The sequence below is a fragment of the Pyrgilauda ruficollis genome, unplaced genomic scaffold (genome assembly GCF_017590135.1).
Source record: "Pyrgilauda ruficollis isolate IOZ18807 unplaced genomic scaffold, ASM1759013v1 scaffold7, whole genome shotgun sequence".
Taxonomy (NCBI): Eukaryota; Metazoa; Chordata; class Aves; order Passeriformes; family Passeridae; genus Pyrgilauda; species Pyrgilauda ruficollis.
This window is the reverse complement of record NW_024528821.1, coordinates 6,732,150-6,756,512: the sequence shown is the minus strand read 5'-3', so window position 1 is coordinate 6,756,512 and position 24,363 is coordinate 6,732,150. Positions and strand designations below refer to the sequence as shown.

Here is a 24,363-nt window from a genome sequence, read left to right as displayed (position 1 = left end):
GGAAAAGCTAACAAACCCTAGAAGTGTCTGGGAACAGCTCACAGAAATCTCAGTGAGTTACAGTCTTCTACACAGATATTGCATATATTTTAGAAACTGATTTTTGGAGTCACAAACGAAATGTCTTCTTGTGCTACCTCCTCAATTCTGTCAATTCAGTGGAGCTCAAAGTAACAAAAGAACCCTGAGAGAGTTTAGTTTGTTTCATCCACGCAGTTATTTTCAACTCTGAGTCAAATTCACCCAACTGCATTAACTGAAGATAATTTTATATAATGTGTGTACCATTCTTGTATCTATTTTGACTGATAATAAACCCTTTGCTTTTCTTGTCCAAGACAATTCTTTACAAGGTCATAGCCAAATTCATCTGAGTAGAAAAGAATTAAATGGTGAGACTCACTTCCTGCCTTTCCATGTCCTCATTCTTCCACTAATGGGAAGGAGAGAATTCTGTGCACACTTTTGAAGTTTTCCTCATACAAAACTATCATATAATTACTCTTAATTCTACTTAATTAGTTGCAGTACTTCATTCCCCATTCTTTCAGACATGAAGGTATGACAAGATCAGGAAAAGCAGAACTCAGAAGGTAACAAGTGCTTGTAGGATCACTGATCTCAGACACAGGTCAAAACTACTTTAGACAAAAGACAAATTAACAAATCAAAACAGAAAAGAAGCAACAATTTCCAAGTGTGTGACCAAGTTTAATGATACATTTGTTCTCTGAAACATTTGACCATCAATAACATTTCATGGGTTATGATGCCCAGAAAGTTACTTCATAGGTGTTTTATATGAATATTTACAAAGACTTTCAAAATTCAGTGGCACTAAACAAACAAGAAGAACTTAAAACTTTAAGCTACAATGCTTAAAAAATGTAAACAGTTTATTTTACATAGTTGTAAAATATAAGAACTTTCTAATGCAGCTTAATTTTATCTGGAAGGTGAATATATCCTGGTGCCCGTGAACACGGAATGAGAGAATTCTTTACACAAGTATTGTGCTCCAGTGTGCAAAAAATTATATATAAGAAAGGAATCTAAAGTCCACAATAATTAAAAGACAACAAAAAAATTTTCACGTCCTGAAGTTGAGAAATTTATAAAAACATTTACACATGGTTGCTGACCCATCAAAAACTTGCATAACTTAAAACTCTGAATATTAGCTACTACAAATTCAAGATCTTTCTCAAATGCAAAGATCAGACTACATTATTCAGCATTTTCCAGCCTTCCTTTCCCACCCCAGCTCCCGACATCTAGTGGCCACAAGCACCACTAAAATGCTTTTGAAACAGGTTCCAATTCGTGCATGGATCCAAAAGGCACACACATGTGCAAACACGATTTTGTGCAGAAACCTGTGCAGGTTCACAACGACATGGCAAAACAACTGTTTGTAGAAAGTTTAGAGTCTAATGTTTGGCAGAATTATTCTTACACACTCCTCTCTATCCTACAAGCCCAGGTGTTAATAGGCGCACTGCTTTCCAAGGATCCAATATTTGAGTAGCCTTAAAATAAAGATTTAAAAATAAATCAGCCTGTAACATTATTATATTAGATACTTTGCTTTTGCCTGCATTATTTATGGAATTTTAATCCCACAGTACCATAGCTTTATACTGTCAGTTGCGAACCAACTAAGATACGTATTTCTTTTTGTTAATGAAGACTTTAATTGCTCCAGTAAAATCAGCTGATAAAAGCACTTCTGTGTGATCTGTCTTCAGAGCTCCTTAACAGGAAAGAGAATAAACTGTTAGTTCATTATAATATACATATATATATACAAAAATCACACTCTCATTAAAATATATGACACCACTGTGATACCCTTCTTCCTTTATCATATTTCTGATTTCTAGCCAAATGCAGATGTTCAAGAAACATCTGCATTTCTAGGAAAGAAACCTTTTCATTAATGGTTGGTGCAGCTCTACCTCCTAACAGCTCCAATGTAAAAGGAACACTCAGGATGGCAACTGTACCCCTCATTTCACATCCTACCTCAGCTTTTAAGAATGCAACAGCTGCCAAAATGTTCAAGGTGGAATGCTAAGTTGGAATATACACCCATGACACTGCAAGGACTTTTCTTCTCAAGAAACTCCCACCCAGATCGAAAGTATTCATAGTATTTTCCTGCTCATACCATGGTACCAAGCTGAGTTCACCTTAAGCACCTACCAGAGGGTATGGTGTCTGATAGCTCACAATCTTCTCCCTTACTTTCAGCTTCTTGCTTTTCAGAAGTTTCCAGTGAAACCATCAAACCAGGATTTGGAGCAAAGATTGCAGAGGTAACGACTGCATTGTGCGCTTCAGAAAGACAATCCAATTTTGATTACCTTGTTTCAAGAATTTGTTGATTTTACAAGAATAACAGGCAGAACTTCCAGTAAACATACAAGAATCTCAGTGCTAGTGGCATCAGATAAACTCAGAATTCATGGAAGAACTGTCATTGTTCTATAATCTTAGGGATCTCAGAAGGTGCTCTAAGTGCCCAAAACTAACTGGCAAGAGGTCCAAAACACATTTGATATAAACATGGCCCACATTTTCCAAAAGCAGTGTGTATGTGGAGCAGATAAAAGAGCTGCTTTTTTCCCCACCCATTTTTGGTTTTAGCCTGCTGCGAAAGAGAAAGCTTGCATTTGTTTTCAAAGTCACTTTTCCATAAAGGATTATGGGTTGAAAATTATTTAGATTTCTAAAATCAGCCAGCAAAACATTAATTCAAAATCTCTTACTGAAGCTGGACAAACTGAGCTACTTTGTCTCTTGCCATCCCAAAGACAGTCTCCTGTGAACAAGGATTCCTGACAGGCCACCAATTACCATGCACCCTACTAAGAATTTGTTCACACTAAATGCATAGCAAATAAAATATTTCAACTTTCAAATCATATGAGCTTAGATAAAACAAAGATCAAAAGCTGGTTTTTACCTTTAATGCCTTCCCAGAAGTCATTTCGATCTCTTCTTACAGATGTAAACTTGCTCAGGTCATGGTATGTACTCCAAATGTAGACATATTTATCTTCTGAACCACTTACAATGTAGGTAAAATCATGGCTAAAGATTCAAAGAAGGAAAAAATTACATTTTTCAGCTGTTCAAGCATGCATTACAGCAGCTCTGCATCTCTAAACTCTGACACTAACTGGGCTACAGCCCAGTAAGTAGAGATGATTTTATCTGGAAAATTTATCTGGAGCAGGGGAACTGAGCATGATCTCCCAAGGTCCTTTCCAACCTCAGCTGCAGCACAGTTCCTGCCCTCACAGCACTACTAATGGACACACATCTCACTGTCCACAGGATGCAAATGCTTTCACTCACCCACCAGAGCTCCCAGCTCATCACTCTTCACCAGAGTCTTTTTTTACCTTTGCATTCCAAGCCAAGTGACATTTCAGAAGCTCAGTTTCATGCCAATGTAAATTATTTAAACAAAACCCTCTGTACTTCAGCCATAGCATTTCCCAAATCCATCAACTCCATTGTTTCTTACCTAAAGCTGGCTTTGATTTGGCTGCTGCTGTTGACATAACCTTTGTACTTCATAGATAAAGACAGATCTCTTAGGTCATACAACCTGATTCTGGAATCATTTGATGTCACTAGTATCTAGAAAAGAAATAAATTAATTTAGGCATGGAAACAATTAGCCATCTGCAACATTTTTTCATCTGCACATTAATCAGAGCATAATATCATTAAAAGAATATATATATATATATTCTGTTTTACTACTACTTAGTATTGTGTTAGGCTGAATCAGCAAAGAGTAAGGCTCATTTCAGTAGTTTAAAAGACTTTGCACAAACTTACTAAGCATTATATATAAATATCAGAATTCAGTACTGGGCCAAAGCTGCTCTGAAAGACAGTACCTTATTTTCTCCCGGCAAAGGTTCAATGCCAGTAATTTTTCTTCCAACTCTATTTCGACCTCTGGTAGAACGCACGTGTATTTGTGTGTGATACTTCAAGTGCTGAAAAGATATCAAAATGTGTCCCAAAATGAAAAAAATTGTGCAAAAACATTTGTTTGCTTCAAGCTCTAAGAGGTTTGTTTCTTGGTGTTTAAATAACCATGACTTCTAAATCTGTTTGTTATTTAACATAAAATATCCACAGCCCCAAAGTTTTTTTTACCTCTGTGTCATAAAAGATGCATCTTCCATCATAGGTGCCTATGACTGCGTATTTGCCATTCTGACAGAAGTTGGCAGCTGTGATCAATTTTGTCTGCCCATCTACTTCATTCCATAATGCCACTTTTTTGTCAGGAATGTTCCAGAGTCGGAGTTTTCCATCCAGTGAACCACTTAGGAAGTACCTGTCATCCTGAGAACACACAAGGTTTAATCCCCACTTGTGCTATGACTAAGTTTCTGCTTTCCTTAAAATCTTCCCACCCCATTTCCAAACAGCTCCTCTACAGAATTTCCCCATAAGAACCCTCAGATGAGCTGATTATAATGTTTGAGAAATTTTTGGCAAATGGAATTCAAATTCTTACAGGTTTTTGACAAGATTACACACATGCAGTTACACCTCAGGTTAGAAAACTGCCCACTGTTAGCACAGGTAGTTTCTACCCTCTCAACACTCACCCTGCCAGGAGCTGGAAGCTCCTTTCATGGTTTCCCATACATCTACTAGTTCTGTATGTTTAGGAAACACTGACAAACACTGTTCTTCCACTTGAGTTTTATTAATATTAGGAAGCTTGATTATAGTATTTTTAAAAAATTATAAAAAGTAAGTTGAAATTAATCTCTGGAGGCTTCTAATCCACCTCCCCTGCTTGTAGCAAGGACAGCTCCAAAAGTTTGATCAGGCTGTAGTGGGTTATATTCTGTCAAGTTTTAAAAATTCTCAAGGATTCTGTAGTCTCTGAACAATCTGTTCAATCTCATCAGGATTTTTTTCCCCACAAATATTTAAGCACGATATCCCTCACTGGAAATTCTAATTTTTCACAAAGTTACTCTACACTACACCAGCTCTGATGGTACAGCCAACAGACAATTCACTTTCCACTTTACTGTACACATGGTTAAACCCCATGGACAGTCGTGGTGAAGTTCAGTGAAGATGAACACAAAGTCCTCAAATATTATCCATGAAGCATATTTTTGACGTGCACAAACTCTATTATTCAATTTTTTTAATTAAAAAAAAAAAAGGAATTGAATGTAGTAATTTTAAATGCTACCTCTCTAGAAGTAAAAGGGCAGTTACACTTACCCTTGGATGGAAAGCTATAGCAGTGACAAAGTCTATATGCTGGAAACAGCAAAGACATTCCCTTCTTGATATGTGCCATAATCTGACAGTTTTATCCATAGAAGAAGAAAGCAAGAAATAATTCTGTGAAACAAGAGAATTCCACACTTATTAACAGACACAAAATTAACTGGAAATACAGAAGCAATTTGATTGGTAGAGCCTTACCAAGCCTATGCTACCATGAAATTCAACATGTTATATTTTCAGATAAAAAGGTTAATCCAAATTACCATTGCTGATCAGTGCTTTTCTTAAGAGCTGTACACTGACCCTTGGTAACAGAAAATTTTCTGGAACAATCTCAGTGAAAATGAATACTTGGAATGTAGTTAAAGTATTCAGAGAAGAAATGGCACGACAGGCTTCAGAGATGCCTGAGATGCTTCAACCAGACTGTGTTCCTAAAAGTACAAGTGCATTCTCATGTGGAGAATTATCTGAATAAGTCTGATGTGAAACATGGTAACTTTTTAATTTTAAAACAAATGTATGTGTTCAGCAACTTCAGAATGTGTACTTTGCACAAAAAGAGAAGCACACTGAAGACAGGAAAAGCAGTAAGATCATATAACAGAAACCACACAGCGCAATGGAAAATCCTCCCACTCAAAATAATTTAATTTTATTATTGAATACAGAACTGTAATTGTCACTGGTTTGTTTGGTTTTTTTAAGACCACTCTTAATTACACAAGCACAAGAAGGTTGCTCGCTTTATTCCAACTATTTCAGCTAGAATAAATGTTGCCTGTACAAAACTTCTCTTAACTTCAAGGATCATTTCATATTGTTTAAATGCATGGTTCCAGTAGCAACTGACAACAGAAAACAAGGAAAATACAGAAGAACTGTGTAGCCTGTATTAAAGTGCCTTACTTTAGACCAGGAAAGATCAAGAAGATCTGCTGTGTGGCCTTTGTATTTGCAAAATGGTCGCTGACGAAAGGGGGCATTTTTATCATCTGGGTCTTCATCAACTCCACTGCAAATCTATCAGAGAAATGTATAGAAATATTACCAAATATTAGACGGAAAAATTTACCATGAAGCACTTACTGCTTAAAAAAAGTATTAGGACAATAACAATTTGAACAAACAATACTGCACTAATAAACAACCAAAGTAAATGTCAAGTACAATGGGCTGTGAAACATCATCCTGGAAGTGCAAAATTAAGAACTTCTAGATTTTTTATTTTTCATTTCATTTTTCTCTTGTTCAGTGGGATGAGTCCGACAGCAATTTAAGCAAACACCTGAAGCTTTTGGAACAAAGTATATCAACCTTAAAAACTGCATTCCACTTCAGAATATAAAGTGAGAGTTCAGCTTTCCAAGCTTCTAGTGCATATTATAAATGACAACTTCCTAGTAAGAGACCAGTTCAGAATTAACAGGTGTAAAATAATCAATTTAAAAAGCCCTAGAAGTTCCTATACAAAACCTCTCCAGGAAAAAAAAACTAACCCAAACCCAACTACTCAAAACAGCATCTCTGGTGTGTGTGGTTTAGCAAGCCCACTCATTTACATGAGTTAAAGAACAATTGCTGGCCTCCCTGCTTCCCCCTCTGCCAAAACAACACACACTAAATAACGCTACTGCCAAGATCTTCACTTAAACCCCCATTTTGTCATCTGTTTCTTATACTACTGGAAGCCAAAAATAGAAAAAAACCACCTTAAATACATTCATTTTAATGGCAAGGTTTACTACAGTGTCTGGAAACTCTACAAGTAAGAGTATCTGAATACTTTTCTTCAGTCATGTTCATTTTTTTTTCTACACAGATGTGAAAAATTTAAATGTCAGGTATCATTATGCTTCTGAGAATCCCATTGCTCACTTTGGCCTTCCTCAGAAAAAACATCAAGTCAGACCTTAACCACAAGTAATGGCCAGAGATAAAACACTAAGACAGGAAATTCAATGATGTGAGGCTTTTCCCCTTAGCAATTCACTCAGCAATTTCCTCTGGCAGGAGGCCACAGCACAGCTATGCAGATTTTGTAATGCTTTAAATTCAGTGATGGGCTTCCTTGCTTGTACGTTGAATTAATATATTTGATTGAAGACATCTATTGATATGACAGTTTGACAAAAAGACACAAGCCAAGAACTCCTTAATGTGAGTTTGGATATAGCAACAATGAAGATCTGGCATTACAAACCAGACCATCTCTTCCCCTCCCAATGCCTTGTGTACCTACCCCTGCATCGGTGTCAGACTTGGAAGAATTCAGGCTCTCCTGAGAGGGAGAAGGGGAGACACGGCCTGGAACACAGACAGGAACACCATGGTCAGCATCAAGTTCCCAAATACCCAGAATTTCGACTGTTGCAGAGCTCCAGCCACGCATAGGAGATACCTTCTGTGTTGTACTTCATGCGCATGTTATTGAAATAGTCAAAGGCATTCTTCAAAACCCATATCCTTACTACATTGTCCTGCCCTGCAGATGCCAGTAATCGACCACAGTGAGAAAATTTCATTGTCCAAACAGCACCCTGTCAAAATAAAGAGATTATTGCTTAAGTCACAAAAAGTGCTTTTCTGTGTACCAAAAGACTTTCTACAACGTCAACTGACAAGATTTTAGACGTACACAAGATACCACAAGTAAAATAAACTGTAGATCAAAATGCTGATAAGTAATTGTTAACACTGGTGGATTGTGCAACATATGTGCAAAAACAGTTTGAAAGAAAAAGCCCACAGATGACTGCAAGAGAGGAGTTAGAGGAGGTCAGCACTACCACAGAATTCCACATAAGACTCGTACAGTTGTCTGAGGGACTCAGAACCTCCTGTTTTGTAGAACTGACACGCACTTGTAGCTGCATTTGAGGTTTGCATGCTTTTTCTAAAGTAGAAACTGATTGGTTACACCAACCGGCAACCAAAATGGGTACTACATATATTTGTTATATTCATCATTGGCATGAGGGATTTGCAAAGCCTCTGATGATAATTCTTTCTTCATTGCCAAGTCCAAAGAGTTACTAGTCAATAAAACATAACCACACAAGCAGTATCCCATTTCCTTCTGCTACTGAATAAAGAGCTACTAGGCATTTCACTCCACCATGCTCCACCAATCTGGAGGAATTTCCTAGGTTTAAGAAGTCAAACATTGGCATGATGGAAACTAACACAGATTACCAGCAGGAATGGGAAGTTCAGTTGTGGATGACAAGCTTGGAATCTCTGGTCACTGACTGCTGTAGGTCATTACCCTCAGCCCAACACTCAGAGATGAAGGATTGCTGCCAATATCAGACAGCTGCTGTCAGCAGAATTTTGGGAAATCAGGAATACTAAAATGTATTCCAGACTCACAGGGAAGCATATACACTTCAAACAGTGATGAATAAGTAGCTTTTCTGATGATTCTCCACAGGCATCTCTGCAATATCCTATCCTGGTTTCTCCCCACCTTATCATTCTGAACCACATACTCCATTAACTTCTCCCAACTTTTGCCTCCAAAACCTATTAAGTATTTCTGTTCAATATTGTGTTCATCTGTCTAATAGACTCATTTATTCACTGCTGAGCAGGTCAAGCTTGCTGCTCTGTGCTCAGTTCTGATAGAGAAAAACAGCCTATTTCAGCCTAAAGTTCTAACTGGAGGAACTAAAAATACCAAATACCACTTGATACCACAACTCTTCAAAGGAGAGCTCTGGAGAATCCCTGATGCCTAGGAATCTACATGCTTTTTACTCCATGAAGATCTGGTCAAACCAGCCAAATTTTCTTCTCCTTTTTTTTCTTTTTTTTTTTTTGCCAGACTATTATTTTCCAGAATGAAGTTTTTCCACAGAAAATAAACCTGACAGTCATTTTTGGAGGTCAGTGAGTAGATGAAAATGAGAAGTTGAATCTCAGGCTAAACAGACTGAGCAAAACCACAGATGGAATTTGAGACCTACCATATGCTCTCCACTGAGATCCTGAACAACTTTAATTTGTTCAAAATCATAAGGTCCCTTGAAGCCATGTGCTGCTTTGAACTTAACTGGTCTTGTATAGGGCATCCCTTCATCATCACTGGAAGAGGGATCATCTTGATCTGTGTGAAAGACTTAGAGGAACACAAATTCAGTACTACATATTGCAGCACCCATTTAATATGTTAGTAAACTCTTTGGTAGTGGATTAGTTTTGAGTTAGACCATTTCTATAGGCAATTTAAAGACCTAACAGCAAAATAAGAACAGTATTGCATTAAGTTCTAAAAATACATCTGCATTAATTTTAGGCTACAGCAAATCCAAACACTGAACACTGAAAATAAGAACTGCTATCAATTTTTGTTCTGCTCCTTTCTTGGCACCTGTCTTGCATTCAGCAGATCCTGCACTAAGTAATTTCTGTCATTTTGATGTGTGCTGAAAACGAGTCTGTTTTTTTCTCTGTGAGTACACTGCAATGGCCTGGTGATTTGCCCATGAAGTACAATAATTGCAAAAGAGCTCTGGCCAACAGCCAGTGGCAGCACAAGACACTGAAGTGCAGGAGTTCCATGGCACTTATCTCAGGCCGTGGTTACACCAGCTTGCTGCAGCACTACAAGTCTGTCTGAAAAATACACTGATGAAACAAGGGGAGAATTCAGTTGTAGCTGGGAACGCTAACAGGAGCTCATGCTATATGAGAATTCTAATTGTTTTCTGGCAACCAGTATCACAATCTGATTTACTAAAGTAATGAAGATAATCCACTTCTACCTTTGCTAGAATAACTTTCCAAAAATGTTTACATTTTGATATCAAAACCTCTTTCTAACAGCACAACAAAAAAATCAGAGCATTAAGCTGGTTTAGTTGAAAAGGTCTCTCAACTATTACTTTACAAGAATTTATCCTTGTAACCTGGTCATCTCAAAATGCCTACTAAGCTACAAGGTACAACTCTAAAAAAATTGTATCATCAATTGTTGAACAGCGGTAGAATGCAGCAGTGTATGTTCCTCTGCCTGCTCTGATTCCTAAAAGCACAAGGATAAACAGACTATCCTATTAAGAAAAAAAAAAAAAAGGATTGTCATTTACCTTCATCTCTAACACTCTTAACCTTATTAACAGCACGTTCGCCATATTCTTCAGCAAGGTGCTTTGCTTTCTTCACAGATTTGCCAAGGAACTTTTTCAGCTGAGTCCTTAAAAGCAAGGATACTTTTTCAACACATAATAATGGAAAATTGCCCCTTTTTTGGCCACTATGAATCAGTAATTTTGACTTGTAATGCAGCCTTATGTTTTTTCATTACTGCTTCTTAAAATAAGCAGTAAATTTGACAGCAGTCATGCAATCTTCAGTTCAACCACAAAGCTACAGGCTTATCTAAAATCAGGTATCACTTGTAAAGTGATTACTTGAAAGGTAACTTGTTGAGTAATCAGAAGGGAAGCTTCAGCTTAGAAAAATAAAGTCTGTTTTTTCTTTCTAGGGAAAGGAAAAAACAAAACAGCATCTTACGTTTTCTGCTTTAACCTCCCTCCATCGGTGTCAGTTTGCTGTGTCTGCATTTTGTCTTCATCATCAGACTGTGCTGCATCATTACTAGAAAATACAGAAGTGACTGTTTAATGGGATATCATAATGAATCTAAATTGAGTGAAACATTAGTAAAGTCGGCTCTGTATTTTAGGATCCATCTTTATTCCTCTATGTAACACATTAGAAAAACATGGACATTATTTCAATCACATAATAAACAGATTTTTCAATTCTTAGGCATCTTGATACTAAAGCTGCATACACTCTGCAGGTGCCAAAGATATATTATTCCCTGCCACAAATTTCCACCTTAAGCTTATAGTGACACTTTGAAAGCTAAGAACAAATAAAATACATTAAATTACTAGAAACAGGTAGCATGCCACTTTGTTCTCAGATCTTGCTTTCCACAGATCAAATCAATTAATAGTTGTTAATCCTGAAATGGAAGTTTTTTCACAATAGAGTTCTAGAAAAGTGAATTTCTCAACAATACACCAATGCAAAAAACCTAGAAGCTGTCTGATGTATAAATTCATATGGGCCTTTGAAAAGAACATCTAGACTGACATGATGTTCTGATCATTAAGCACGTGTCTTCTTCTATCAAAGATTGCAAAAAGAGTCCATTTTACACATCAGAAGGATCTAAAGGTCTATTAAGAACAGGCAAACCTCAAAGCATCAGCTGCACTAATGACAACAGATTTTCAGAGAAACAGTCTCCTATGAAACTCTGAAAAAAGTACAGGAGGTGGTGGCATGAACAACATCCAATACTTGAACGTTAAACGTGTTTAATTCAGCATAGAAATGACATTTAGTACATCAAAGGCTAACTGGAGATCAGTGGATTTTCAGATGTACTTGCTTGTCAAGTTCCAGCAAGATCAGCAACTTTTAGTTAACTTGAGAGAAATCAATAATGAGCCTGGCTCATTGAGAACTGGGAATTAGCTCAGATCAGTCAGACAGATGGATTTGGGCTCTTTCTACCTATGTAAGAGCAGCTTCTGTTTATGCAAAAACTGTGAGAGCAACAGCATCTTATGAGCTGAAAGCTCTCATAATTCATACCTGACATATTCTTTAGTTCTCCTCATGATATGCAAAGTCAGGGGATTAATGCCTGTTGGTAACTTTTCTTCTGCCAAACTCAGAGGTATTTCTTCACCTGTATCAAGGTTTTTTATCATTACACTGGCTAGAATTTCCTATGGAAAAAAATAAGATGTGAAATGAAGAGACCTTGATTAGACTTGAAAACCTAGAGCAAAACAGAAATCATCAAAACTTACAAATTATTTATCTTAATGGGAGGTTCTGTAGCTCACGATATATTTATTTTATGAAGACTAAGTTTAAATTACCATGTTAGTGCAAACATTATCAACCTAGACAAAGATGAACAGCTACATATCACAAGCTTCAATTTCATAAATCAAAAATGCAGCTATAGAGAATCCACCACTGCCTGACACCTTTCATGCTAATATCAAACATATGTAATTAAAAGACATTGCCGTCTTCTCCTTTCCTACTCCAGCTGCTGTATCTTAGGTTTAGCCAAAGGCAAACTTAGCATACAGGGAGAAAAGGAATTTAGAACTGACTAGCACCACAAAGGAAAAGGTTTATTTGGGGTCTCATGAACGCTGACATCGGTTCAGCAACAGTTAAAAAAAGCTATACAGTGATAGACAGAAATGAAAACTTACAAAAGCCAAATATCATCAGGATTAGCAGAATTATTAACTGAAAAAACTATTTTTTAGTATGAGGAAGATAATTTTCCTATTGCTGACTCTTCCTCTTTTAGACACATGACAAAATGTCAGGTTTGCTGGTGTTCCCTCCCATGAAAATCCTTTGAGGTGTTTGCATAGCTACCAATACGAACTTGATGGCATTTCAGGTCTGTTACACCTCACACTTCCAAAGGCTAGTGCCACACATGACTCAGGGGACACAAAGTTCTTAGGTGGACAAAGCCAGCTGTGCCATCACTCCTATCTGCATTCCTGGTGACAGCATGGAGTGGTTCAGAGAACAAGGAGTGACCTGACTACGACAACTCATTTAACAGACAGGGAAAGCAAGCACAAAGGTGTTCCATGTACAAACCACAGCCATAGATACCTCATCTGTGAGCTCTCTGCCAGAGTTAGACCTGGGTCTTTGTGGTCCAAGTACTTCATTTGTTGTTTGGCCATCAGCTGCTTTCCCATTTTCCTGAAATTGTGCAGACACAGATTACATTATCTCTACTGTAACACTGAAGCAATAGAAAATGTTCCAGTCAAACTCACAACCATTTCCCAATACCTGGGCAGTGACAATTTTATCTCCACTAGTTGCACTGGCCAAATCCAAGGAAGGCTGAGAATCTTTGGGTACACCTTCTGTCACTGAACTTGAAGTTAAAAGACCACCAGCTGTGAAGCTGTCTCGAGAAACTGAAAGAGATTTATTAGAAAGAAGAGCATAACACTTGCCATAGGGATCAAATCCTAAGATCAGTTACAGACCTGAGCACCCTTTCTGACCAGTTTGGTATTTTTTAATGATCAACTGCAACCATATCTAACTTACAACTATGTATTTCATATACAGTTGGAGGTTCAGGCATGACTTCACACCTAGGCCTCTTAAGCTTTATTAACTTCTTTTTAATAGTCATTTCCTAGTAACCCAGGACTACTCATCTTCATAAGACCTCAGTCCACACCTTGACTTGCATTTCTATGCAAATACAGACCACATACACATTTTATTTGAAGTAACTGTTTTTTAGCTTATGTATTGATGAGTCAACTTCTCCTTGCTATAGCTACAGCTATTTTAGTTAGTAGGAAGTCTTACCTTACAACAAAGTCTGTGAATGAGGAACACTTGTAAAGCAGAAGGGTATCACTTCACTGTAATAAGCTAAGATTGTTGAAGGACTTTTTACCGATCAACTAAACTAAAATCACAGGACTGAATGATCCTTCACTCAAAACACAAAAAATAATAACCCTGTAGATAAATAAACCCATCTGAAATAGAATACTTGCCTTCTAAAACAGGTTTTTGCACCTCAAAATCCAGTTCACTCTTCTTCTTCCGGGGAGGTGGAGCTGGCCGTGCAGGGGGGGGAGGTCTCGGGGGAGGAACATTTGTGGGAGGCGGGGGCCGGGCTGGGACAGGTTTCTTTGTGCTGGCAACTATGTCAGGCTCTACAGTCAGCTGCCTTGGGGGCTTTGCTGGGGGCATTTCTTCTGCTGTAGAAAGGTCTTTGGTAGATAAATCTGAAGCCACTTTTTCTAAAGTATTTGTCTCTTTCTTGTCTGTTATGTCCTCTTTTTTTGATGTTTCTCCTTGTGCTTCAGTTTCATCCATTTTATGGTCAGTTGCATTTGTTACTTTTGTTGGTTTATGAGATTCCTGTTGGTCAGAACTAACCAAAAGCTTCCCAGACTCCAATTCAGCGTCCTTACACACACTCTGATCCTCTGGTTCTCTAGTGTCTTCTGGTAATTGTACTTTAGCAGCTAGTACTTCTGGGATATCACTAACGATACCTGTTCCAGAAATCCAAGCATTTGCATCCGAAGTTGGAACAGTCAATTCATTTCCTCTAGAAGCCAAAGAATCATCTTCTAGTTGTTGGGCCTTCTGGCTTTCTTCTATAATACTGTCAATAATCTAAAGAAACAAAACAAAACCATTTTTCCAGTCACCAGGAGGTACTTCCTGGGTACACAAACCAGTCAGCCTGCACAATACCCACAAGAACTTTTCCAATGAAAATTTGTTTTATATACAAAATGCAGTTTTTTTGAAAAGGAGACCAGAACCTTGGTGCAGAAATGGACATATTCAAAAGATAAAACAAAGTAACTGATTTCCAGTCTTCTTTAATATACTTGGAGAGAAAGTTAGGAAACAAAAGTTGTTCACTCTTCAGAGTTCTCATGTACTGCTAAATATGATCCTGTAAATTACACAAATAATTTGAAACTGGTGAATCCTAAATACGTTTTTAGAATGCTTAATTTGATTTTTTACCCTTTAGATGAACATTCTTACTAACATTAACAACTAATTCTAACCTATGGTAGTTTCAGGAAGAATACTGATGATTAAATTATTTAATATTTTTTTGTGTGATGCTGGAAGCTCAAAGCAATATTAAACTAACCTCTTTCGAATCATCTTGTTTCATTTCTCGTACAAATGTTTCATTTCCAGCTTTGTGTAGCTTATTGTCCATATCCTACAAAAGAAAAAGTCATAAGATGGTGGTACTAACTTCTTCAGTAAGATGATCTAACAAAAATATAGCTCCAACAAATTAAATAGCATAAAGGACAAGAAATCTGACACATTTTCACACATCACTGCTGTCAGATGTTTAAACAGTAATGCTCAGTACACATGAGCAGTATTTCAGAGTCATGCACACTATGCAACAAAATAGGCAGTTATATGAGAGACTGCGACCTCAACTAAAATCAAAGAGAAGGCAGCATGAAATAAACATATATAATAATCTGCAGCAAGGAAATTCAATATTAAAATATTTTCTCTTTTCTTTATCAGCTTTTAGGAATGGATTCAAGAACTGTATAACAGCCACATATAGTAGAAACTAATTAGAAATTTCCAAATTAAGGCAGGCAGCTCTATCAAGTGGTCACAAATATGCTTCTGATATTCTAACATGGAATCTTACATTCTACAATTATTCCTAGTACACATTGTATATTTTAGCTATCAGTCATCTTCATGCAGATCCTTCCAAAATCCAAATAAGCTGAACTGAAAATATTCCATTAGTGAGTAAACATTTTAATCAATTCCTGCAAAATTTTTGGTTCAGAACCAAAGTAGTTTATACCATAGGATACTGCTTCAACCTCAGGTGATACAGATCAGCAAGAACTTCATCACACCCTTCTCTTCCACATGAATTATTAGAATCCTAAAGAGTTTGCATTAGGGAAAAAAAAACCTTTAAAAACTATCTAGTCCAATGAAAGGCCACAATATCACATTGTCCATAAGCACATATATCAGCAATATTTAAAGTGGAACCTGATGGAATCCTTGACATTGGAAGGGATCTGTAGAGATCCAGTAGCCCTCAAAGCACAGCCAACTAGAACAGGGTATTTTCAATCATTTGTCCCTGGTTGTTTATTTAGAGTGACTGTCTAGTACAGATATTTAAGAAAATTCTCCTTAGACTTTGTCTAGATTCCCAGACAATCAAACAGAACCTCTAGAGCATCCTAACATTATGTTTGAAACTCCTTCCTGCCCCAAACTCTTGCAGACATCCATCTTGGAGAGTTCTGACCTAAAGAAATGGCATATTGTGCAAAGACAGCTGCAATCACAGAAAAATTCTTCCTCCCTCTCCACTCCCTCCTGCCACAAAGCATTTCTAATCTAAATGCAAGCTCTACACTTTGCTTTATTATTAAAGTCTATCTTCAAACGTATGATGACATAAATACTTAAGTGTAATCAGTGCCTACAGAAGCCCATTATATTAATTTCCAATTCTGTTGACATTAAACTCACACACCTATTAAACTTTGGACTTAGGAAATATTTCTTACCCATTCCAAGACAAATGATACCATTAGTCACACATTCACTGAACTGATATGATACTAGGCAGAGAAGCTACTTTTTCCACTTTCAGAAATTTAGCTTTGAGCAAGTGATTTAGGAAGAAACTTCAAAAATTTAAAAATCGAATAGCAACATAGAGAACTTCATAGTTAATAATTCATTAAGACATTAAAGTTAGTTTTGAAGCTCATTGATTGCACACAGTTTAGTGGGAATAATAAAACAACATTGCTTGAAAGGATTACACATGTAATACTTAATTATTAAAGGGACATTAAACAGAACACAAACTTGGGGGTAAGGCCCTGTTCCCTAAGAGATATAGCAAGATATGGTATCACTGTTAAAATACTATTGATTCAGAGCAGAGTACTGCTGACAGCTCAGAAACACTGGCTTCACTAGGATTTCCCAACACTTTGCAGACAAATCTACAAACACTTTGCAGATAAATCTTCATTAGGCAGAAGTGTTGTAGAGCAGCACCTTTGGCCCTTTTGAGAGCAGGAAATGAGTGTTATTTGCACAAGGTTCCAGCTCCTCACCTATTCACTGTGTGCTGGATTCAGCCTTGCTGTCACTACGCACAGAATACCAATTACCTGCGTGGGAAGTGGCAACGCTGTCTCATTAAGCTAAATATAGTGGTTTATCTTCACATAACCTAGAGGGGAGGCTTCTGAACTACAAACATTAAGATTTTTCTTATTTTGGAGACAGAAGAGAGCACAACCAACCATTTCATATAAATCAGGACCAAAAGCCAGGTGACTGCAGAGGCTTGCTTACTACTCACAAATCAGCTGAAAGAGCACAGTTCGGTAATCCCATACAACTTAATTAAATTACACACACACATTTCAGAATAAAATGAGCTTTGAGACACTGTAACATACCCTAAATAAAAGGAAAGCTGGAATTTCAAGACAAGCACAATTGCTACCTACAACAAGGAAAGTCTGTAATTTCCTCTGTGCGCCGATGTCAGGAGTACTGTAGCACATCAGGTGGAAATACTCAACCCTGTGTTCATCAACAAGCACTTGACTGATTTTAAGAAACTCACCTTTACTACATGGGTTCCAACTTTTGTTGGTGACCTGTTAGAAAGAGAAGATAGACTTAGGTCAGCTTTGTTTTAAACAGTCTATAACACAGCCTTCCTTTGCAGGAACCATATACTTGATAATTTAGATGAGCAACAAAGTGAATGTTTTTCACATCACTTCTATACAAGTTCCCTACTCTGTACTACACAGAGATCCACAGATTCTACAAATTCTGAAAGTTTGTCAGCAGAATCTTCTAGAAATCACCTATAACCCTTTTCTAATAAAAAGATGTTATTCCAAGTACAAAACTAAAAACATTTTGCACTACAGAGAATTCAAAATTAGCATGCATATGCCAAGCATTGGGTGCACATTAAAGAAAAAAAAAAACTCTCAGGAAGCAGAAGCACAAAAGCACAAAGACTCCAGTACTCTGCAAATCAAATGCCTGAATCCTGATCCATAGCGTTGGCACTATCACAGGTACTCTGCCCTTCAGAATCTGTATCAAACCTAAGATCTTGTTTCTAATCAGGACATTTGGTATAAACAGATACAAAATACATTGTAACAGGAAGGAACTGGTGTGCACTACTTTCCAAAATACACACAGTGAAACAGTGACTTAGCATTAGCAACCACTCACACACCACCTCTCGTTACACTAATTACATGAAAGAACAAGCTATCTTAGGGGAATGGTATCAAATAATTACTTCTTGTCAAGTCAATTCAATTAGTGCATGGTCAGCTCTTATTATATCCTGAATTTACAACTTCTACAAGACTTCCATAATTCTGGAAGATATTTAAATATCGAGTCACACTGCTTACTCAGAGTCTTACTGATACATAAAGGTTGGACCAGATGATTTTCCCAGGCTGCTTCCACCCTGAATGGTTCTATGATTTTATCAGTTTGTCAGTCACAAGCAGAGACAAAGTTGCAGATTAATTCCCTAAAAGCTTACTACCAAAGAACTGCCTGGACTGCATACAGATCCCAGCTCAATACCAAGATCAGGGACACTCTGAACCCCAAGTATCACCTGGCACCAAGCAATACAGACAAATATCGAGATCTCAGCCTCATTTGCCCCTCCTGCCTCCAAAATCGTTTTAAGGAACAATACTTCCTGAAAAAACCCACAACTATTTCCATTTGGTTTTTAAGAACTTCATTTTCTCTTCACCATCTGGAAGCATTTAATCACAAAAAAGCAAAGATCCCATTTATACAGCAGAGCTAAGTAAACAAGAAAGTACGGTGGGTTGTTACATAAACACTTTATCATTGCAACTAACTTAACATGTTACACTGAGATGCTTCTGTCCAAATATTAACTTCAGGTGCACAATACCCGTGACACTGTTTTGAGGTATAATCCTCCTAGAAAGCTCTAACCCCAATGTGCAAAAAAAAGAGAAAATTTAATATTTTGACCAGAAAAACAAGAACATTTTTTGTATCGCAAAATACATTGCTGGGAAAGGCCGCAGCCTGTGTGGGATTTCTGGTTACTGAAACATTTTCAGTTCCACTATCAACTCCTGGATTTTCTTAGGAGTGGCAGAAATGTGTCACAGTTCATTAAGTCCATGAGATGACTTTAACAATGAAATATATTTATAATTACAACATTAATGCCTAGGCTTCAGCCAGGGTCCTATTTTACAAGACACTGCTTAACAACCCAAATAAGACAAATCCCTCAACTGCAATAGATATTTTTCTACTGTGACACTTCCCTAATTAGCCCCTCACTTCTGGTACAGGCAACTCATTCCTACGCTGGTTACACAAAATAGGCGGTTCAAAAGACACTGCCACTGTTTCAGACTTCTGCAGCTAATTAGTTTTGCAGAAAATCTGCACTCAAACAAAACCCGATGTTACTTTCCATGCTCAGGCTACTCAGCAACCTTGGGAAAAAGGTATTTGCTTGAGTGATAAAGGTTACAGAACTAGCAGGTGTAGAATATAAAATCGTTCTGATAGTTTGACATAACACACACACACAATTAAGAAGAAGCTTTACCATGGAATTGACATGCTTTTAAAATACTGAAAAGCTTCCACAGCTGTTTGGCAAAAACCCTACTTTCAGATCAATTTGTAATAAGGCCAGGTAAGTTCAGTGGCTTGCCTGAGAGGACTTGAGCTGTGTGTCTGTCAGCAGCATTGCTCCCAGAGTCGTGAGCAGTTACTGCTCAAGTGCTACTACATTTACACAAAGTCAGCCAGCTCGGTAACAGAAATCTTTTGTACTTCAACACAACTCTGGAATGCTCTTGTCTTCCCAACCACCTGAACTTACAGCCTTCTCCATGCCCCTTTACTTTTAGCCCATTAGTTTTTTAGATGCAGTGTATGAATCCTTGCATTTTAAAAAAAGTATATACAGCGGCAAAAGTGTCTGAAAATATTTACATAAGATCAACCCAAAGATCAAATATTGATTTGGCTTTGAAAGGTCAGGCAGCACATGAAAACTGACATAAGCCACAAAAATCACAAGGCGAAAACTAATCTGGTATGAACGTTTACTAAAAAAGTGGGATTTATAAACTGATAGCAATACATCTTCTAGACTGCATTTCACATAACTTCTACATTATCTTACATGACACCACTTTCACACCAATTTAGCAAAGGAAGGCTTCAAGGTTATCTACAAAGATTAAACATAATTCAAAGAAATATCCCATTTCACTTGCACAAATAGATGTCTGATTAGTCTGAAAGTCAAACAAATGCACAAATAAACTTTTTTAAAAAATTGTTTATCCCACTATCAAATTCATCCTGGTAGTGATCAGACCACAGGAAGCTCCCATTCTTACTACCAGGTAGCTCCAGCCTAGCACCTGTTTGAAGCAGGCTTCCCATTTTCAAGACGTTGTTGTTAAGTTTTGTGACAGAAAACAAAACATTCAGCCCTTCAAACAAAAAACAATGTGAGTACTGGCCTTGGGCAAATCCCAAACCGACAGTGCCTGCCTTCCTGGAAGGATGTACATTGTTATACAACAGGTGCCAGCAAGCAGATGGGAAGCTGTTTGCAGTGCACAGAGCAGCTGTGCCCTGTACAGAACATACAGGTTCAGCAGCCAGCCCAGAACTGCCTTCACCGCTGTCCTGTACACGATGTTCCCTCGAACCTGTCCTGCCCTGGAAGCTGTAATTACTCCTGCTGCAGCTCTCCATGGCAGTCACACCTTCAAACCTCCAGGGATTCACTGCTGCAGTGCATGTCTGGGGTGCCCTGAGGAAGCTCCTATGTGGGATCTTCAGCAAACTCTGAGCACAGAAATGCAACTGCAGCACTGAGCACAACCAGCACTTCACACTCCATCTATCTGCTGGCACCATCAGCTTTGCACGTTGGCTAAAACACTCACACACACAAAAGTTGTAGTAAGCATCTCCCACACGTCAATGGGGCACTTAACCTTACCTGTCTTCCTACACAGGGGAACACTAAATTCTTCAGGAAAAGCATCAAGGCAACTTCTAAAGTACAGGACTAATGAAGTTACAAGTCAAGAATTTAAACAAATCGGAGGACATTTTTCATTATCTACACCATCTCTTTCGTTTGGTTTCTCATAACAACTTTTAGGATACAAGCATACTAGGAACAAACTTGCCCCCCCTCCCCACATTGTTAGGCATGTGAAGTCCAAACTATTAGGTTTGGCAGTTTTTGATTTCAGAGTGGGTGGATCACTTTTCCTATGAATAAAATATAGAGGGTCTGTCACGTGCCTGCATCTAACCAAGTGTGCCTTACTTCACTTTCCTTCTCTCAAAACTGATACCCTCCTGCATGGGACTATTCAGGCCTCTACATTTCAGCATCTTTTCCTAAATTCTTCCATGATTATTGTGCTTTTAAAGTGAGTGACAGAGGTTAAATAGGGGCATCTTCTGTCACTCTACCTCTCTCTTTTTACTCTGGACTTAGTTATCCAACAGATGCACTCTCCACATGTCAAAAGCAGAATTACAAATAAAAGGCAAGATCTAGAGCAGAAGGGAAGCACACAGGCCTTGCCACAGGGGATACAGTAGTCTCAGAACATCTCCAAACACACCTCGTCTTAGAGAAGTCATCACCCCAGAACAGCTACCCCAGGAACACCACCTCAGACCATTCCAATCTGAAAGAAACACTTCACCTCAGGTTCTGTAATTTCTGCTAATTAGTTCTTAAAAAGCACCAGCTACAGATGTAGTTCAGGGTGAGAATATGGTGCTTTCCTGGAGAGGGACTCAAGCATCAGTACTTTAATGACTTAACAGTGGGAACTGGGAGCCTACATCCAACTTGAAAACTCCACTCTTACAGACCAGACAATTAATAAAGCAAGTAAACAGCAAAGAAGTCAGCAAGCTGACGTGAACACTTGGCACCACTTTCAGAGTTTCTCTATCAGCAGCTATTAAACTTCCCCACATAGAACAAAGGCTAGAGAGGGAGGAAGCTACAAACCTCACATTTTTAATGAGGGCAAATGTATCTACACTGCTTTGCTGCAAACTACTGCTGCCAAAAAGGATTCCCAGCTGATTTTACTGATCATCAGAACACTGAATGCAGGAGGAAATATCTGAAACTGCAGAGGGCAACATGTACTTGTTTTCAGTTGCCTTGCCTGTAAAAAGAAGGTATTTGGGGTTTTTTTTGTGGTCCCAACCCAACATCATTACACATGCAAAATAATATACCAGCCGGCTTCCTAGAAGTGCCCAATGCACATGTGAAATTAGCTCTTACAAAATCTCAAAGTTCATTTTGAGAAAATACTGTCCATATTGTTAGATTCAACAATAGACTGAATTACAGACCAGTAGCTGTATTGCAAACTAAGCTCATGGACATCACCTCCTTACTTGACTCAGGCTCACAGAATTCTATTGACTCGAGTCAATGATGCATTGACACAGGTTATGGAAGAGCACTAGAGAAATTAAAAGCATCTTTCACTTTAATTTCTAGTGAGTGACTTCATATTATCAAGTTCTGCTTAGATACAGGTGGTGGAAACCTGCAAAGCCAGGACACATGGAATGATCTGTATCAGACAACAGGTGGATGTGCAGTTGGGCAGATTTAACAGCTCACTTCTACCAAACAGTCTGCTTCCCCTTTCCTGTCTGTGGCCTGCAGTCACACGAATCCCTCACCTTCACCCTCTCCTGTCCCAACCCTGACAGGTCCAGCTGCTTTAACTTATTGAACAGTTTTTGCTGCTTAGTTTTCAGCTGTTTACTTTGAGTTAATACAACTCAGAGAAGAGTTTGACCACTATTCCTAGCAGAAGGTAAACAGTTAGAGAAAAATCTCATATCAGTACAAGCACTGTGGATCTGGCTTATCACATCTTGCAGAACTGTATGCTAAGATGTGCTTTTCACCAGGCTACAGCTAAGTAGCTAAGTTGAGAAAAACTTTAATTGTGGATCTGAAGGTGAGGAGAAAAGATCCAGTCTTTCCTTTCTTGTAGGCATCCAGTGACCACTGAGTGACAGCTTAAAACAAGCTCCTTAGTCCATTATTAAAGCTTCAAATGCATGGATCCCACAATCCATATCTATTACTTGATAAACAGGCCATGTGAAACCTCATCCTACCAAGTAAAATATTGAAGAGGTTTACTCGAAAAACAGAACTGATACAAGCCATAACCTGTCCAGCACACAACCAGAAAGAGATTTACAACAAGAGGGAGCACATTTGGCTGACACCAACAACACGGTGTCAGGGTTAGCTCCGAGGCAGCAGCACTGGGATCTACGTCAGAAAACGCTGGTAAATCTTCACTACCGGAACCAACCGGCCAAGGGCAAGAAGCATCAAAGCGACACCGAATCACAGATTTGTTGGGCTGGGAAGGGACCACTGGAGATAATCTAGTCCAATCCCCATAAAAAACAGTGAAAGTATTAAAGGCACCACTAAAAACAGAGCACATCAGAAGTTGTTCTTCACGCAGCAACAGCTGCCTGTTGCTGACGAAGCTCGCTCTCTTCTCCTTCCTCAGAAAATCTGTTACTTTTATCGCATTTCAGGAATTACTTCTGTCGATGCCATCTCCGCCCGTCTCCTCCCAGCACTACACCCGCTCCCGCCTCAGCAAGGCAGGTATGAGCTCATCCTCTCACGGCCGCTGCCGCCGCAGCAGCCCCGAGCGCCGGGCGAGCCCCGCTCGGTTCCCCGCACCCTCCGCGCTCCGGGCACACCCCGAGCCCTCAGCGGGGGCCGCGGCCGCGCTCGGACCCCGCTTCCCCCCCGCACCCCCGGGAGCTGCCCAGAGACGGCGGGGCCGCGCTGAGAGGAGGGAGGGCAGGGCAGGGCGGCGCGAACTCACGGCGCGGGGGAGCCCGCGGGATGCACGTCCTCGGGCGCATCGTAGAACTCCTCGGTGTCGCTGTCGGACGCCATGGCCGGGCCGGGCCGCCACCTCCGGGCACCGCGGGCCGGGCGGCGCCGCGCGGGTATCGCGAGAGCGGCCCGGCCCCGCCCCCGCCAGCGCGGAACTACAGAGGGCCGGGAGGGAGGGGCTCCCCCGCGCGGTGCAGCGCTCCCTGGCGGCCGCCGTGAGGGGGTGAGGGAGAGCCGGCGCCGGCTCTCGGCCCGTGCGGAGCCAGCGGGTCCTAAAATCACGGAACCGAGCAGGGTGGAACGGACCTCGGAGGTCATCGAGTCCAGCTAATGGCCCAACACCACCTTGTCAACCAGACCATGGCACCGAGTGCCGCGTTCAGTCTTCCTTCAGTCACCTCCGCGGACCGTGACTCCGCCACCTCCCAGGGCAGCCCATTCCAATGTCTGATCAGCCTTTTATGAGAAAA

The 24,363-nt window shown here is 39.3% G+C and overlaps 1 protein-coding gene across 1 annotated transcript; it reads right to left on the bottom strand.

The window, feature by feature from the left end:
* Positions 1 to 690: 690 nt before the first annotated feature.
* Positions 691 to 24,000, bottom strand: WDR44 (WD repeat domain 44). The gene is made up of 20 exons (XM_041485203.1): positions 23,880 to 24,000; positions 17,519 to 17,552; positions 15,011 to 15,085; positions 13,884 to 14,514; positions 13,153 to 13,283; positions 12,967 to 13,059; positions 11,905 to 12,041; positions 10,807 to 10,890; positions 10,380 to 10,486; positions 9,258 to 9,409; positions 7,691 to 7,829; positions 7,532 to 7,596; positions 6,199 to 6,312; positions 5,281 to 5,403; positions 4,183 to 4,374; positions 3,918 to 4,019; positions 3,536 to 3,651; positions 2,969 to 3,096; positions 2,206 to 2,337; positions 691 to 1,753 (listed from the first exon to the last, which is right to left on the bottom strand). Exons 1-20 carry the CDS (start codon positions 23,951 to 23,953, stop codon positions 1,659 to 1,661), a joined length of 2,724 nt encoding a protein of 907 aa, XP_041341137.1. The 5' UTR covers positions 23,954 to 24,000; the 3' UTR covers positions 691 to 1,658.
* Positions 24,001 to 24,363: the final 363 nt, after the last annotated feature.

Coding starts and splice junctions, on each gene's coding strand:
- WDR44 (XM_041485203.1), bottom strand. CDS start 23,953: ATGGCGTCCGACAGCGACACCGAGGAGTTCTACGATGCGCCCGAGGAC. Junction 13,284..13,883: donor GCAAAAACCTGTTTTAGAAG/GCAAGTATTCTA, acceptor AATCTCTTTCAG/TTTCTCGAGACAGCTTCACA. Junction 3,652..3,917: donor CTTTGCCGGGAGAAAATAAG/GTACTGTCTTTC, acceptor TTTCTTTTCTAG/ATACTAGTGACATCAAATGA.